Source organism: Heptranchias perlo, unplaced genomic scaffold, assembly GCF_035084215.1.
Source record: "Heptranchias perlo isolate sHepPer1 unplaced genomic scaffold, sHepPer1.hap1 HAP1_SCAFFOLD_163, whole genome shotgun sequence".
Classification (NCBI taxonomy): Eukaryota; Metazoa; Chordata; class Chondrichthyes; order Hexanchiformes; family Hexanchidae; genus Heptranchias; species Heptranchias perlo.
Genome location: NW_027138892.1, coordinates 819,216 through 832,993, shown reverse-complemented (window position 1 = coordinate 832,993; position 13,778 = coordinate 819,216). Strand labels below are relative to the sequence as shown.

The 13,778-nt window shown below is 43.0% G+C and overlaps 2 protein-coding genes across 2 annotated transcripts; both read right to left on the bottom strand.

Moving 5' to 3' along the window:
• Window positions 1–2,426: 2,426 nt before the first annotated feature.
• Window positions 2,427–5,819, bottom strand: LOC137309359 (ferritin heavy chain B-like). Its single transcript, XM_067977610.1, has 4 exons — window positions 5,687–5,819; window positions 4,281–4,427; window positions 3,743–3,868; window positions 2,427–3,389 (listed from the first exon to the last, which is right to left on the bottom strand). Exons 1-4 carry the CDS (start codon window positions 5,786–5,788, stop codon window positions 3,234–3,236), a joined length of 531 nt encoding a protein of 176 aa, XP_067833711.1. The 5' UTR covers window positions 5,789–5,819; the 3' UTR covers window positions 2,427–3,233.
• A 2,652-nt stretch (window positions 5,820–8,471) lies between these two features.
• On the bottom strand, window positions 8,472–11,743 carry LOC137309355 (ferritin heavy chain B-like). Its single transcript, XM_067977607.1, has 4 exons — window positions 11,587–11,743; window positions 9,949–10,095; window positions 9,211–9,336; window positions 8,472–8,780 (listed from the first exon to the last, which is right to left on the bottom strand). Exons 1-4 carry the CDS (start codon window positions 11,740–11,742, stop codon window positions 8,628–8,630), a joined length of 582 nt encoding a protein of 193 aa, XP_067833708.1. The 5' UTR covers window position 11,743; the 3' UTR covers window positions 8,472–8,627.
• Window positions 11,744–13,778: the final 2,035 nt, after the last annotated feature.

The window sequence follows — 13,778 nt, the reverse complement described above, 5'->3', positions numbered from 1 at the left end:
CCATCGGGGATCTGGGGTGGAGGGTGGCGCACGGAGCAGTCGCGTGCAACCGGCGGTTACGCCATTTCACGGACACCCAGGCCGCTTGTGATTTCTGCGGCATGGAGGAGTCCGTGTTTCTTCTGTACACGGGGTGTGCGAGACTGCAGCCCCTGTTCCATTATTTGGAGGGGCTGCTCCTCAAGTTCTGGCTGCATTTCAGTCCCACGCTCCTGATCTTTGGCCGCCCGGTGAGGAGGGGGGCGGGCAGGTCGGTGGACGTTCTCGTGGGCCTGCTCCTGGGCCTGTCCAAGGTGGCCATCCACAGGTCTAGGATGATCGTGGTCCGTGGGGGCGGTCGCTCGGCCTGTCTGCCTCTCTTCCGCGGAATGCTCCGCGCCCGGGTGGACCTGGAGATGGAGCACGCGGTGTCTGCCGGTACGCTCGAGGCTTTCCGCGACCGGTGGGCACCGCAGGGGCTGGAGTGTATCCTGGACGAGGAGAATAAAATTTTAATTTGAACACTTGGTTTTGGTTTGTTTGGTTTTAGTATTTAAGCACACCCCACACCCCCCTTCTTATAAAAGGGGGGCCTATCAAAATTAAAAAAAAGAAAAAAGGAAAAAAAAAACCTGAAAGTGAAAAAAAAAAGAAAAAAAAAAATCTGAAAGTTTCTCTTTGTTTCAATCTCTTGGAATCATAACTTTGAATTATTTGATAATAATTTGATATTTTCACTGAAGTGGCTTTTCGTAATCTGGTCAAGTTTATTACTTGTTGGTGATTGTGATGTTGAGACAATATTCAAAGCAATCAAGTTGTCTTGAGTGAATTTGCAAACCATCCATTGGTGAGAGAAATGGAAATTCCATCCCATGGATGGTGTGAATCGTCCCCAGTTCTAATATAGAGAATGGGTGTGTCTGAGGATTGGCAGCATGGGGGCATCAACTGGGCAAAGCATTGTGGGATGCATCATTTTTAGTTTTGATTCTCATGAAATGTTGTTTGGTAAAATTCAGGATATTCAGCGAGAATGAGAGGCAGTGAAGATTACGGAATGCAATGTCACCCACACAAACATCTCCATTTGTGTCAGCTGTGGCTCAGTGGCAGCACTCTCACCTCAGAGTCAGAAGGTTGTGGGTTCAAGTCATCATCTCGAGACTTGAGCACATATTCTAGGCTGACTAAGGGAGTGCTGCACTGTCGGAGGTGCCGTCTTTTGGATGTGATATTAAATCGAGGCCTCATCTGCTCTCTCAGGTGGACGTAAAATATCCCACAGCACTATTTCGAGGAAGAGCAGCGGAGTTCTCCCCAATATCTGGACCAATATTTATCCCTCAACTAACATCACTAAAACAGATTATCAGGTCAATATTTCATTGCTGTTTTTGGGTCCTTGCTGGAGGCAAATTGACTGCCGCATTTCTTACCTTACAACAGTGACTACACCTCAAAGGTGCGAACTATGCAGCAGTCAAAGCTACCAGATAATCCACACTGACTCGTAAAATTATGGCTCAACAACGTCTGAAATGTGGTGACATTGATATCCCAAAAGTGCCTTTAGAGATCATAATATCCTACTATTACAGCACAGAAAGAAGCCATTCAGCCCATTGTGCCGATGCTGCCTCTTTGAAAGAGCTATCCAATTAGTCCCACTCCCCTGCTCTTTCCCCCTTCAAGTATTTATCCAATTTCCTTTTGAAAGTTATTAAATCTGCTTCCACCACCCGATGAGGCAATGCATTCCAGATCAGAACACTGAAAAAAGTTTCGTGTCACTTCTGGTTCTTTTACCAATCACCTTAAATCTGTGTTTGCTGGTTACTAACCGGTCTGCTACTGGAATCAGTTTCCCCTTATTTACTCCATCAATATAAAGATATTAACATGGACTGACTGAAGACGGCAATTCTATCACACCCAGTGCAAGTCACAAGTTCCTAAACTTCACTTGGAAACACTGGATAATTACAGCTACAGCATCAACATTTGAATCCATTCATAGGGGTGAAGGAGATGAATGGAGAACCCATAGGATTTGGAAAGGTTGATTACAATTTGGTATGGAACACACAATAGGACTATAGGCAAATCGACACATTTATGGAGGAGCTGATTGTATTGTGTTCATGAATTGATGGCATTGGGATGTGGAGTTTCAGGCAAAATATCTATTTAACTTGGTTTAAATGAAATGGTGATCCAGTAGAATTTAGAATTGTAATCTAGTATTAACTGCACAATGGGATAAATACAAATTGATAGATTTATGGATGAGCTGCTTATATTGGGTTTATGAATTGATGGAACAGTAGTGGTATGGAAGAGTTTAGGAGCCTTATCTATTTAACTTAATGGTTCAAGTTAGTTGTTTAGTGCATTTACTACGTCTACCAGAAGGAAGATTTTGTTTGCTGGAGTTTAGTTCGAGATATTTTTTCTGTACCATACCCAATTTATTATTCATGGGGGAGATTAACAGGGGGTTGGGGGGCAGAAGATGAAAATGAAGGGAAATAGACAAACAGGGAACCTTCACTCCCCCATATGAGACCTATTTGACTCCAAACAAACAGTTTATTAGGAGTAATAGTGAGTGATTTCATAAGCTACCCCAACTACCTACTGAGGTCTGTAGCATCTTTGAAAAAAAAGCATCTGGATTGTTCTTCCCCAGGCAGATACTATTCTTTAAAAAATTGCCTATTGGACTAAAATTACTAGTTCACTTTCCTTGTGTTTTATTGGAACAAAATGTTACAGCAGCTGATTTTGCATCATTAATGAGTTAAACAGTTGATAATATGCAGTACTAATAGGAACAGTAACTCATTACTGTATTGTTCTTTGCATTGAAATCAGCAGTAATCATTTTACTGCATAAATACAATTTACACTCAAGGCAGACACATTGGCCCTCAACACCCAAGTCACTACATTGAGATGACCCCAGAAGAAAAAATGTCATAGGGCAGAATCTCACCCTAAAGCCAATACATAGCCCAATGTAATTTGTTACAACAGCTGAATTATGTTAATCTGAAAAATAAGCAATCACTCAATTTGCAAGGAGCCAAAACCCAGTCTTCTGTAACAGTTTATTTCCAGTTACTATTACATTTCACATCAAGAGCCCAGGTCTCACAGCTCTTCGTACAAAGTCACCATTGCTACAGGATAGGGGTTCTTCAGACTATAAACAGGAGTACTGAACAATAAGCTTTATCCCTGCAGTCAGTTCAATCACTCTCCCCCAGGGTGAGCTTGTCAAACAGGTACACTCCCATGCCATTCTCAGGGGCTCCCAGTCTCTTCAGGTTGGTGATGTGATCTCCAAGCTTCTTGATCATTTTCACTTGTTCATCCAAGTAGTGGGTCTCCAGGAAGTCACACAACTGGAAGAAAAGATGGAAAATAGTTATGTCCAGCAAGAGATGGAGGAAGATCTGAGCTTCTCCAAGGGTTTGGATTTTAATCTTCTTGGTCTGGAGGATCGTCAAGTGGTGCACTTTAGATTGATGCATTTTATACAGTAACTTTGCTCTATTAAGTGCTTAGATCCTGGGATCAGATACATTTACTTCTAATGCAGACAGTAGGGCAATCTCCCTTTCCTGTCTCCCCTCCCCAATAAAATTTGAGCATGACACCAACAAAGCTATTGGGTATGAAGATCTTTTGAATAGGCTCAAGGACAGTAAATTACCACCACCTCGAACTTACCCAAAGGCCCACATTAAAAACTTACATGAGGGTCTGTCCTCTCAGTGGAGAGTTTGTGCAGATCCAGCAGACTCTGGTTCACATTCTTCTCCATCTGCAGAGCTCTCTGCATCGCCTCCAGACCATTGCTCCACTCATCCTGCTCTGGCTTCTGAAAAGGGAATCAGGTCTCAGCCAGTTCACTTAATGGATTAAACAAAATACACAAGAAAGTACTGAAGGAAAATAGGGGTGAAAAGCAATCAGATGTCAATGTTGCCATGAACCAATTGTCCCAAGAATATAGAATTACACCACCACAACCATGAGTCAAATAGTATAAATGTCTTTAAGGAGAAGTACTGAGGGAGACAGTAATAGATGGATGTGATGATAGGGCAAGATGAAGGTGGGAGGCAGCTCATGTGGAGCATAAACACCAGCATAGACCAGTTGGGCGAAATGTCCTGATTCTGTGCTGGACATTCTATGTAATTATGTGCATTAGAACAAATTGCTTTAGAAATATTTAAAATTGTCCATTTAAGGGGAGCCATTCAGAAGGCCACTCCATTAAATCTAACCTTGATATCCTCCAAGATGACTCGGCCCCCACGCTGATTCTGGAATTTCAGCAGTTTCTCAGCGTGCTCCCATTCCTCATGCGACTGCTCCTTGAAGAACTCAGCAAAGTGACGCAGGGCAACATCATCCCGGTCAAAGTAATAGGACTGGTGAGATCAAAAGTAGTTGGGTATCAGAATTATCATCATGGGTATTGTACATAAAGCCAACCTCAATATTTTGCTTTCTGTCAAGGGTTCAAGTCTCACTGAGCTTGTAGGCAGATGGTTCTGAAAACTAGCACAGGCTGACTTGCTTCACTAACCTGGTGGTGAGATAATCTCACTCCTAGCAATAGGGAAGCTGGCCAATGGAAAATTACCAATTCAGCTTTGAACATGCTCAACACAATATTTCACTTTAATCTTCACACCCAAGACTGAATTATATGTCTAGAAATTAGTGAAGGAACATAAAAGCTTACATCCTTTTCATGACTGAAATTTGAAACAAACCCCTTTCTACAACTACCACAAACAGCATTAACTTAGCACCTTCAACACTAAACATCAAGGCATTTCAGAGGAGAAACAGATACCAAGCAGTAAGAGTTGCATGACTAGAAACTGTTAGCATTTGAATGCTTTGAGAGACAGACAGAGGTAGGAAGGCAAAGGGATTAACAGTTACACTGAGTAGGACCAAAATGGCTGAAGGCCCTACCACCAATAGAGCAAAGGCAGAGAGAGAAGACAGACAGGGACAAGCTGGTACTTAAAAAGTGAAGGTTCAGAGCATAGAAACAGAAGTGGGACATACAGCCATTTGAGCCAACTCAATGATTTAATTAGAACATGGATCTGTACATCAACTCATCCTTCAGTACCCTGACCCAACAAAAGATTTCAGTCTTGAAAGCACCAATTAATCCCCAACATCCACAGACTTTCAAGGGAGAGAGTTCTAGATTTCCAGTACCTTTGAGGGGAAAAGTGCTTCCTCACTTACCTCCTAAATGGACTCGCTCTAATTTAAGATTGTGACCCCCCCCCATTGCAAGGAGAATGTGGGGAAAGACTGTGGAGAGATGTAGAATAGAGGGTAAGAAATATGAATCCCAGGCATTGAATGCAGAGTGTATTGCAAAACACAACTTCAATAGAAAGCTCAGACACCAGGAAAGTGAACAATTGAGATTTAAGATATAGAATGTGGTGCAACTACTGCAAGGAAGAGGGAGACATTTTGATAATGACTGTACAATAAATCACATTATATTACAGCTTTAAAAAGACACTCACCATCCATCAATTGGGGGGAGGGGGTGCGGATTAGAGAAAAGGCAATAGATGAGTTGGAGAAAACAGAATTTTGTAATGTCACATTAGAATCTCCAGTGTGAAGGGGTCAAAGAAACAAAACTCACCATAGAAAGATAAACATAGGAGGAATAGAGCTCCATATTGATCTGCTTGTTGACACCATCCTCACACTCCTTGTGATAGTTCTGACACACTTGGGAAGCCATCTTTAAATTAACTTTAACAAAACTAAACAACTCTATTGAAGCAAGAAACTGAAAAACAGCCACCCAAAGCTCCATATTTATACTGCTGGTTAATCCTGGGCGTGGCAGCCTAGATGATGAGTGACAGTTGGCAATACCCAATCAGAAATTACATCCTCTCTCAGAACACCAATCAAGAAAAGGGAGGAGGGGAGATGACACCCAGAGCCAGTCAGAACTTTGAAGGAGGAGCATCATTGGCTGACAATTCAATAAAGATCCAATTGCGTTGACTTTCCTCAAACTGTAAAATCTGTTTCCGTGACCGGTGGGCACCGCAGGGACTGGAGTGCATCCTGGATCGATGTAATAAAATTATAATTTGACACTTATTTTGGGTTTATTGATTTACTGCACATAAACACAACCAACCCCCCTCCCCTTCTTATAAAAGGGGGGCCTAAAACACAAAAAAAGGAAAAGCAAAAAAACCATGGCTGCTCTTCCATCCCACACTCCAAAGAAAAAAAAATCTGATCGTGACCATATTCTTGACCATAATCGACCTTTCTTTGATGGACCAATAAGGGAGACTCTGGGTTGCCCCAGGGTCACCAAACATAAACCATCACAAGTGGCCCTCTCAGGGCACCACTAATATTGGATGGTCCAATCAAACTGAAAAGATACCAAAATAAGCATCAAGTGCCACCAAAAACAACAGGATACTTTCCCAATTAAATCAGGATTCTATTATTGATGTCTGAAAGACAGTCTATACCCTGCGGTGCCCAGCGGTCGCGGAAGGCATCAAGCGTAACGGTGGACACCACATGCTCCCTCTCCGGGGCCACCCGGGCACTTGACCATAATGGACCAAATTGTCAATTGGTGGATCGGCCCCCATCCCATCGGTTATGGTCACTGATCGTGACGGTTCAAAGATCCAGAACCACAGGTTTAATTGTTGTTTGCGGGTCAGTGTCTTTGAATAATTCTGGATGGATCCGTGAGTTGGTTATTTGGCAAGTAGCTGCGGGTTTGAGGCAACATCCAAACAGATCAGAGCCTGTGAACAACAACCAACAGCGAGTCAGGCGAATGGAAAGTGGGTGTGATGAACGTGTTAAACACAAGTCCTTCAATACTCCATCAATTCTAGGGTCAGTGAGCATCTGTACACACATCGGCTGGAAAGTGAAGGGGGCCACGGCATGTTGAGTTCTTTTTTGGTCATCATGACATTTTACAAACAATAAAATGCAGAGCACTCCACGGGGAAGAGACTGTGGACCATTGACTGAAGGGATTTGGGGGGGGGGGGCGGGTTTGGTGTTGGGAGGGATTGCGGTGAGAGGCAAACACTGTGTGTAGTGTTGGTTGTATATACAGTGAGCGACAGTGGTGAACAGACTATCTGGTATTTCCTGGGTTTGGTAATCCCTTGTTTCAATGATTAATCTCTTGTACTTTTTGGACAGTCAAACACCAAGTGGAAAGAGTCGAGTGGTGAATTTTCTCATTAGAAAGGGGAGTTACTGATATTTCCCTAAATCCGGTCAGGGAAGGATGGGGCCCCGTGGATATTTTGTGTTCCAGAGCACATCAGAATACTGTCGGATCAACAACAAACAGCAGGCTAAAAAAAAAATCAAAGGTGGAACCTAGTGAAGGAAAGATGAAGCAACGAAAAGTGGGGTCGATGGACTGATCTGATCATATGATCCCTGTGTGAGAATAACCTGAACATCACTGGTGCAAACTCAGTTAAAGCTTTAAACAGACCAAGTAGTTGGTGGTTTAGCCTTTAATTAGATGGCTCTATTCTCCAACTCTGCAGTAGACTTATAAGTGGCAGTTTTGGCAATTGGGATCTAGTGTTATTTGGTTCCAGGCCAAATAAGATTACACAAAGATTGTATTCGCAAGGAGAGGGGAATGGGGCAAGAACTGTTTAATGAAACAGAATCCAGCAAGGGAAACTTAGAGGGGCTCTTAGATTTGCAACAGCAAATGGAAGTATTTTAGAGGCTATGGGGTCCAGGATATAAAAGGTGCATGAGGTGAACAGAGACTGGAAAATAAAAATTGAGATTGAAACAAATAGCAGGAGCTGGACCAAAGTTCTGCACAGGAAGAAAAAGATGGGCTGAAGAGAAGGAGGAAAGAGCCAGGTAACCCTAGCAGGAACAATTGGAGATTTGGTCTTACTTTGCTCCAGGATTTTTGTAACTACTTAAATTTGAATACCTGCTTCAGGGAACACTTCCCTCATGTCCTACAATGGACAAGTCAGCAGCAATGTGTGGGGTTGTTTATTCAGAAGGTTAACTACTGTAATCACCATTGATGCCCACATCCCATGAACAAATAGTAATAAAAAAATGCACACTCTCCAAAAGGGATTCAAGCCTATGTGGAGGAAGAGGTCTTACTGTAATCAGATTACACTTTAATCTCTACTACAGAACACCAAATATTGAAAGCTGTTAGGTACAAATCTAATTTTGGCCTGATGGCCATCCTCGGCTGCTACAAAACCAAATTAAGCCTTCTGGAGGGGAAGGGGTTAAAACATCCATGTGCCCAAACAAATCAGATTTGATCACGGTGACAACCTATTTCTTAGAATTTTTTTTTGTTTGACTCAAGGCCACGTGCATTGGTGTTAGAATGTGCTCAATTACTGAAGAAAAGGAACCAGTTCAACATCAAAATGTTTTATTTCAGCTGCAAGAACACTCAACTACAATGTTTGGAAGTTAATCTTAGACTTTGAATTCCATTCCCAGTTCAGAGAGATGGCAACATAAAACTTCAATACACAAGTTGAATATCTGCAACATGGACAACAGTCCAGTCACTCCTCCCCCAGGGTGTGCTTGTCAAACAGGTACACTCCCATGCCATTCTCAGGGGCTCCCAGTCTCTTCAGGTTGGTGATGTGATCTCCAAGCTTCTTGATCATCTTCACTTGTTCATCCAAGTAGTGGGTCTCCAGGAAGTCACACAACTGGAAAGGGAAAAATAAAAATCAAGCTAGCTACTTGAATCATTAGGTTCCTTTAATCTCACTTCCCTACTGGGGAATACTCAAGGTCTCATTACAAAATATGGCCAAGAGACTACTAGATCTAACTCCTTGTCCTCCCAGCCACTGGTTTTGAAAATAAATGCTGCCATGCCCCAGTCCCTCACCTAAAGTCAGTATCCATTTGAAGGTTCCCTTCAAGCCCAAGATATCTCAACCCTTGAAACAGATTGATTTCAAGGACAGATTTTAATGCTCACCTTCAGTAGATTTAAAAAATCTCAGATTTAGAAATGGAAAGTATTGAGCTGCATTCAGTCTGATGAGATTTTAAAGGACAGTGCTAAATTACACAATCCCAAATTAAAAATAAACCCAAAAGCTAAATGCCACTGATGCATTAAGGACTTACATGAGGGTCTGTCCTCTCAGTGGACAGTTTGTGCAGATCCAGCAGACTCTGGTTCACATCCTTCTCCATCTGCAGAGCTCTCTGCATCGCCTCCAGACCATTGCCCCACTCATCCTGCTCTGGCTTCTGAAAAGGGAAGTCTTTCAAGTCACAAAATGCTCAAGCTCCCATCTGCATCCCATGCAGTATTAATCTCAAACTAGCCTGAAACAAGAGGATGACTGGAGAGTGGAAGAAAATTGATTTTTGCCCTGATGTTAGCAACAAGTACTCTGTTCAGTTATAATGTAGAACATGTGGCTCATTAATGAGAAAACATCTTCTCTGCTGTGGAGAAATTTTCCACATTCTGAAAGCTGGATAGAGGCTGCACTGGGGACCAATCATTCAATATGAAAATAAGCCTCAATAAATTACATTTGGTCCAGTCATGATCTCAACAACTGGCAGGTGGGTCATTAACCAGAGGACACACATTGAAGATAATGGGCAAAAGAACCAGAGGGAAGATAGAGATTTCATATATAAACAGTGAATTGTTACAATCTGGAATGAAATGCCTGAAAGGGAAGCTGATTCAATAGCAACTGTCAGAACAGATTTTTATGTATAGAATCATGAAAAGGAATAATTTACAGCTCTATGGGGAAAGAGCAGGGCACGAGGGACTAATTGGATATTCTTTCAAAGAGCCAGCACAGACACTATGAGCCAAGTGGCCTGATTCTATGAACAAACCTTGATGTCCTCTAAGATGATTCGGCCTCCACGCTGATTCTGGAATTTCAGCAGTTTCTCAGCGTGCTCCCGTTCCTCATGTGACTGCTCCTTGAAGAACTCAGCAAAGTGACGCAGGGCAACATCATCCCGGTCAAAGTAATAGGACTGTAGGCACAAGAGTCAATTAAACAATCATACCAAATTAAGATAGAGAACAAACATCAGTACAGTGATTTCACCATGGATCAGGGAACCAAGGAGTTTGATCATTTTTAAAGAGTACTCATATTTCCTAACTCAGTTCACCTGGTGAAAGTAGACAACAGGTGGCCAGTGGAGAATGGAATCACCTCAGTCTTTGACCACACTGAGCAACTCAACTTAAACCCAAGCTTGAGCTACTTGGCCATTCAGGTACCTCCTGCCCACATCTCAATTTATACAAAGCATTAAGCAGGAAGTCACATGACAGGTCCTCCTTCAGTGTTGGATACTGTGACCAAGGTGCCAAAAGCTACCTGTTCCACCACAAGTGATTCAGAAAGACCAGGGTGCACAATTAGTCAATTAACTCATGCAATGAGTCTCCTCCTTTTAGAGGGTCTGTGTACTAGATCAGAACTTGTGACATTCCAAGAAAATAAGTTGAAACAGAGACAAACAATGTGAGAGGATAAAACTCAAATTAGTTCAGATCACTAAATTAGGGAAAATTTAGATGTACATTTGACATCTGAAAAACTTTTCCAAATCAATAATCTGAACTCACCACAAACCCCCACCCCCTATTCACATGTCAAGGATCAGCACAGCCCAAGGAGAGCTGACCTGCTTCATTCATGATCTTGCCCAGTCCCATGTGGTCCAGGAGAGGGAGCATGCAGTGTCCACCAGTACACTCATTTGAGGCCATGACCAGTAGGCACCAGTGAAGAGTGAGATATAAATTTTCTTTTGCTCAAATTAGGCTTTATGTTCATTGCTTTGTAGCAATTGGGCACTTTCCTGATAACAGAGAGCAACCCAATGTCAGCCTTACTTGATTAAAAAAGGCACACATTTCTCCACTGTGTTCTATACATTCCATCAATTACAAGTTTCTTGCTATTGTACAGACAAGGGTTACACTCCATCCCAAACCTGAACAAAACTCCCTTCATTAAGCAAGAAACTCCACCCATTTTGAAAATTCCCAATTTGATTTTAGAAACTTTGAGAAGTTCAATTAAGCTTTTGGCTGGAAAAGACAGGTTACAAGATCAAGAGTATGGAGCTATGGCTAAGAATGGCCATGGATTTGTGTTTTGACTAAAGATTTCACCACAGGTGTTTCAAAGACCCCAACTATGGGCAAGTCACCTGCAACTCAAAAGACACTCACTGGCCAATGTACTGAATAGGCTTTTTTTGGGGGGGGGGGGGGGCAGGGGGGTGGGGAATGCATTTCACAGTCTCAATGTAAACTCCAACATGGAAACTATATAAAAAAGGACCCAGACAATCCATTTGAAAGGATAATGAAACATCACAACTATAAAGATACTTAAAAGAAATATTAGAACAGCAAATTCAATTATTTTACTGAATTTAAAAGGTTAATTCACTAGAATTCAGTAAGTCTACATTAGTTAATAAGACAAAATACCCAAAGCTCACCATAGAAAGATAAACATAGGAGGAATAGAGCTCCATATTTATCTGCTTGTTGACACCATCCTCACACTCCTTCTGGTAATTCTGACACACTTGAGAAGCCATCCAAACTACTTTTTTTTTAATAGACCAGCAACTGACTATAAACAATATGAACATAAGGACCTCAAACCTAAGCTGCTATATTTATTCTTTCAGACCCAACCCATCTTTAACTACAGGATGTGACATCACTGATGATAAATGTTTGGCAGCCAATCAAATAGCTGCTTTCTCATCACACGAACGGAAAAAAACCCTAACCCCTCCCCCTGAAAAAAGTTGGGGGGGGCCTAAAAACACCAAAAAAAAAGGAAAAACACACAAAAACCCAATATCTTCAGGATCCTCCTTTCATTCAATCACTTCTCTTGTTCTACTTCATAAGTTTCTTCACTTCATTTTAACCTGCTGTTTGTTTTTATTCTATGACCTGTCTGTTTTTTAACCTCTCTTTCGAATGATTTCTCCCCCTGCTCCTCATTTGTTCTGTTCTTTTCTCCCCATCTCCCCCATTCCCCTGAATCCCACCCATTCCCATGTCCCCTTGTAACACTGTGCAGTCTGCAGCCTGTGTGTCTATGTCCCTGTGCATCAGTCAGCCTGAGTCACTCTCTTCAATAAAAAATATTCCTTCCACTACGAGCATGCTATCCAGTCCCTCAGTGCCATTGTCTCAATGTTACTCTTTTAATTGAACAAGAAGGAGACACTGAGTTTCTCTTTTTTTCTAATGGGTCTTTGAGCCCCAGTGTCAGGAACCCCGAAAACCTATTCAAGTGCTGTAAGAATTTTTTCTTGTGGCACACCCAATCATAGCAATGAAACCGAATGAAACCAAAATGTCACTGTCGTAATCAACTATCCACTCCAGTCCCCGGTCTCAAACATAACGGCAGACACTCCGTGCTCCTTCTCCAGGGCCACCCGGGCACGGAGAATGCTGCGGAAGAGAGACAGACAGTCGGAGCGACCGCCCCCCCCATAGGCCATGTCTAGCCTGTACCAGTAGATGGCTACCTTGGACAGGCCCAGGACCAGACCCACGAGGACTTCAGTCCCACGCTCCTGATCTTTGGCCACCCGTTGAGGGGAGTGGGGAGTTTGGGGGTGGGGGGCGCAGGCAAGTCGGAGGACATTCTCATGGGTCTGGCCCTAGGCCTGTCCAAAGTGGTCATCTACAGGTCCAGGCTCGACCCGCCCCATGGGGACGGTCGCTCCGACCGTCTGCCTCTCTTCCGCAGCATTCTTCGCACCGCGATGGCCCTGGAGAGGGAGCACGCGGTGTCTGCCGGTACGTTTGAGGCTTTCCGCGACGGATGGGCACCGCAGGGATTGGAGTGCATCCTGGACCGAGATAATAAAATTATAATTTGACACTTATTTTTTTTTTGGATTTACTGCACATGAACACACCCTAACCCCCCCTTCTTATAAAAGGGGGGCCTAAAACACACAAAAAAAGCTGACTGCCCATAAAAAAAAAATTAAAATTATTATTTGACTCTGTTATCATTTAGTTTTTGGATTTAAAAAAATAAATAAAGTTACATCCTGAACCTCCCTCCCTCAATCTCATAAAAGGGGATCGAAACATACAAAAAAAGTCAACCTGATTCAAAACAAATCTACTTAATTAAAAAAAAAAAGTTCTGGAACTATTTTCTTCTGATCCAAGCTCTTGTATTTCTACTACTGGGACAGCCTGCATTGAAACCAGGAATGGACAGCACCAATGATGATTGACAATCCCTGATAGCCAATCAGGAATCTTCCATGAATCCAGGCACCAATTAACAAAGGACAGGGCTCTGGGGGAGAGATTGATATCCAGAGCCAATCAGAGCTTTGCAATACAGACCAGCAAGGCCTTGGAGGTGTTTGTGGCTGGACTGCCACTGAGTGGAGTGGAGAGCAGAGAGAGCAGGCCCTTGCCTGGGTCCCTTGGGGAGAAGGAGAAGGAGAAGGAGAAAGAAGGAGAAACCACCATCAACAAGGAGGGAGGGAGAAGGAGAAAAAGAGCACCAACCAGTGGGAGGAAGAGGTGGTCGGTGCAGTGAGGTGTGTCGGCTGAAGGTAGGGGGAGGAAGAAGACTTCAGAGGACAGGGGTCCCCCCCAAGTGTCTGGCCCGGGACAGCTGGAGCTGCCTGGGTGA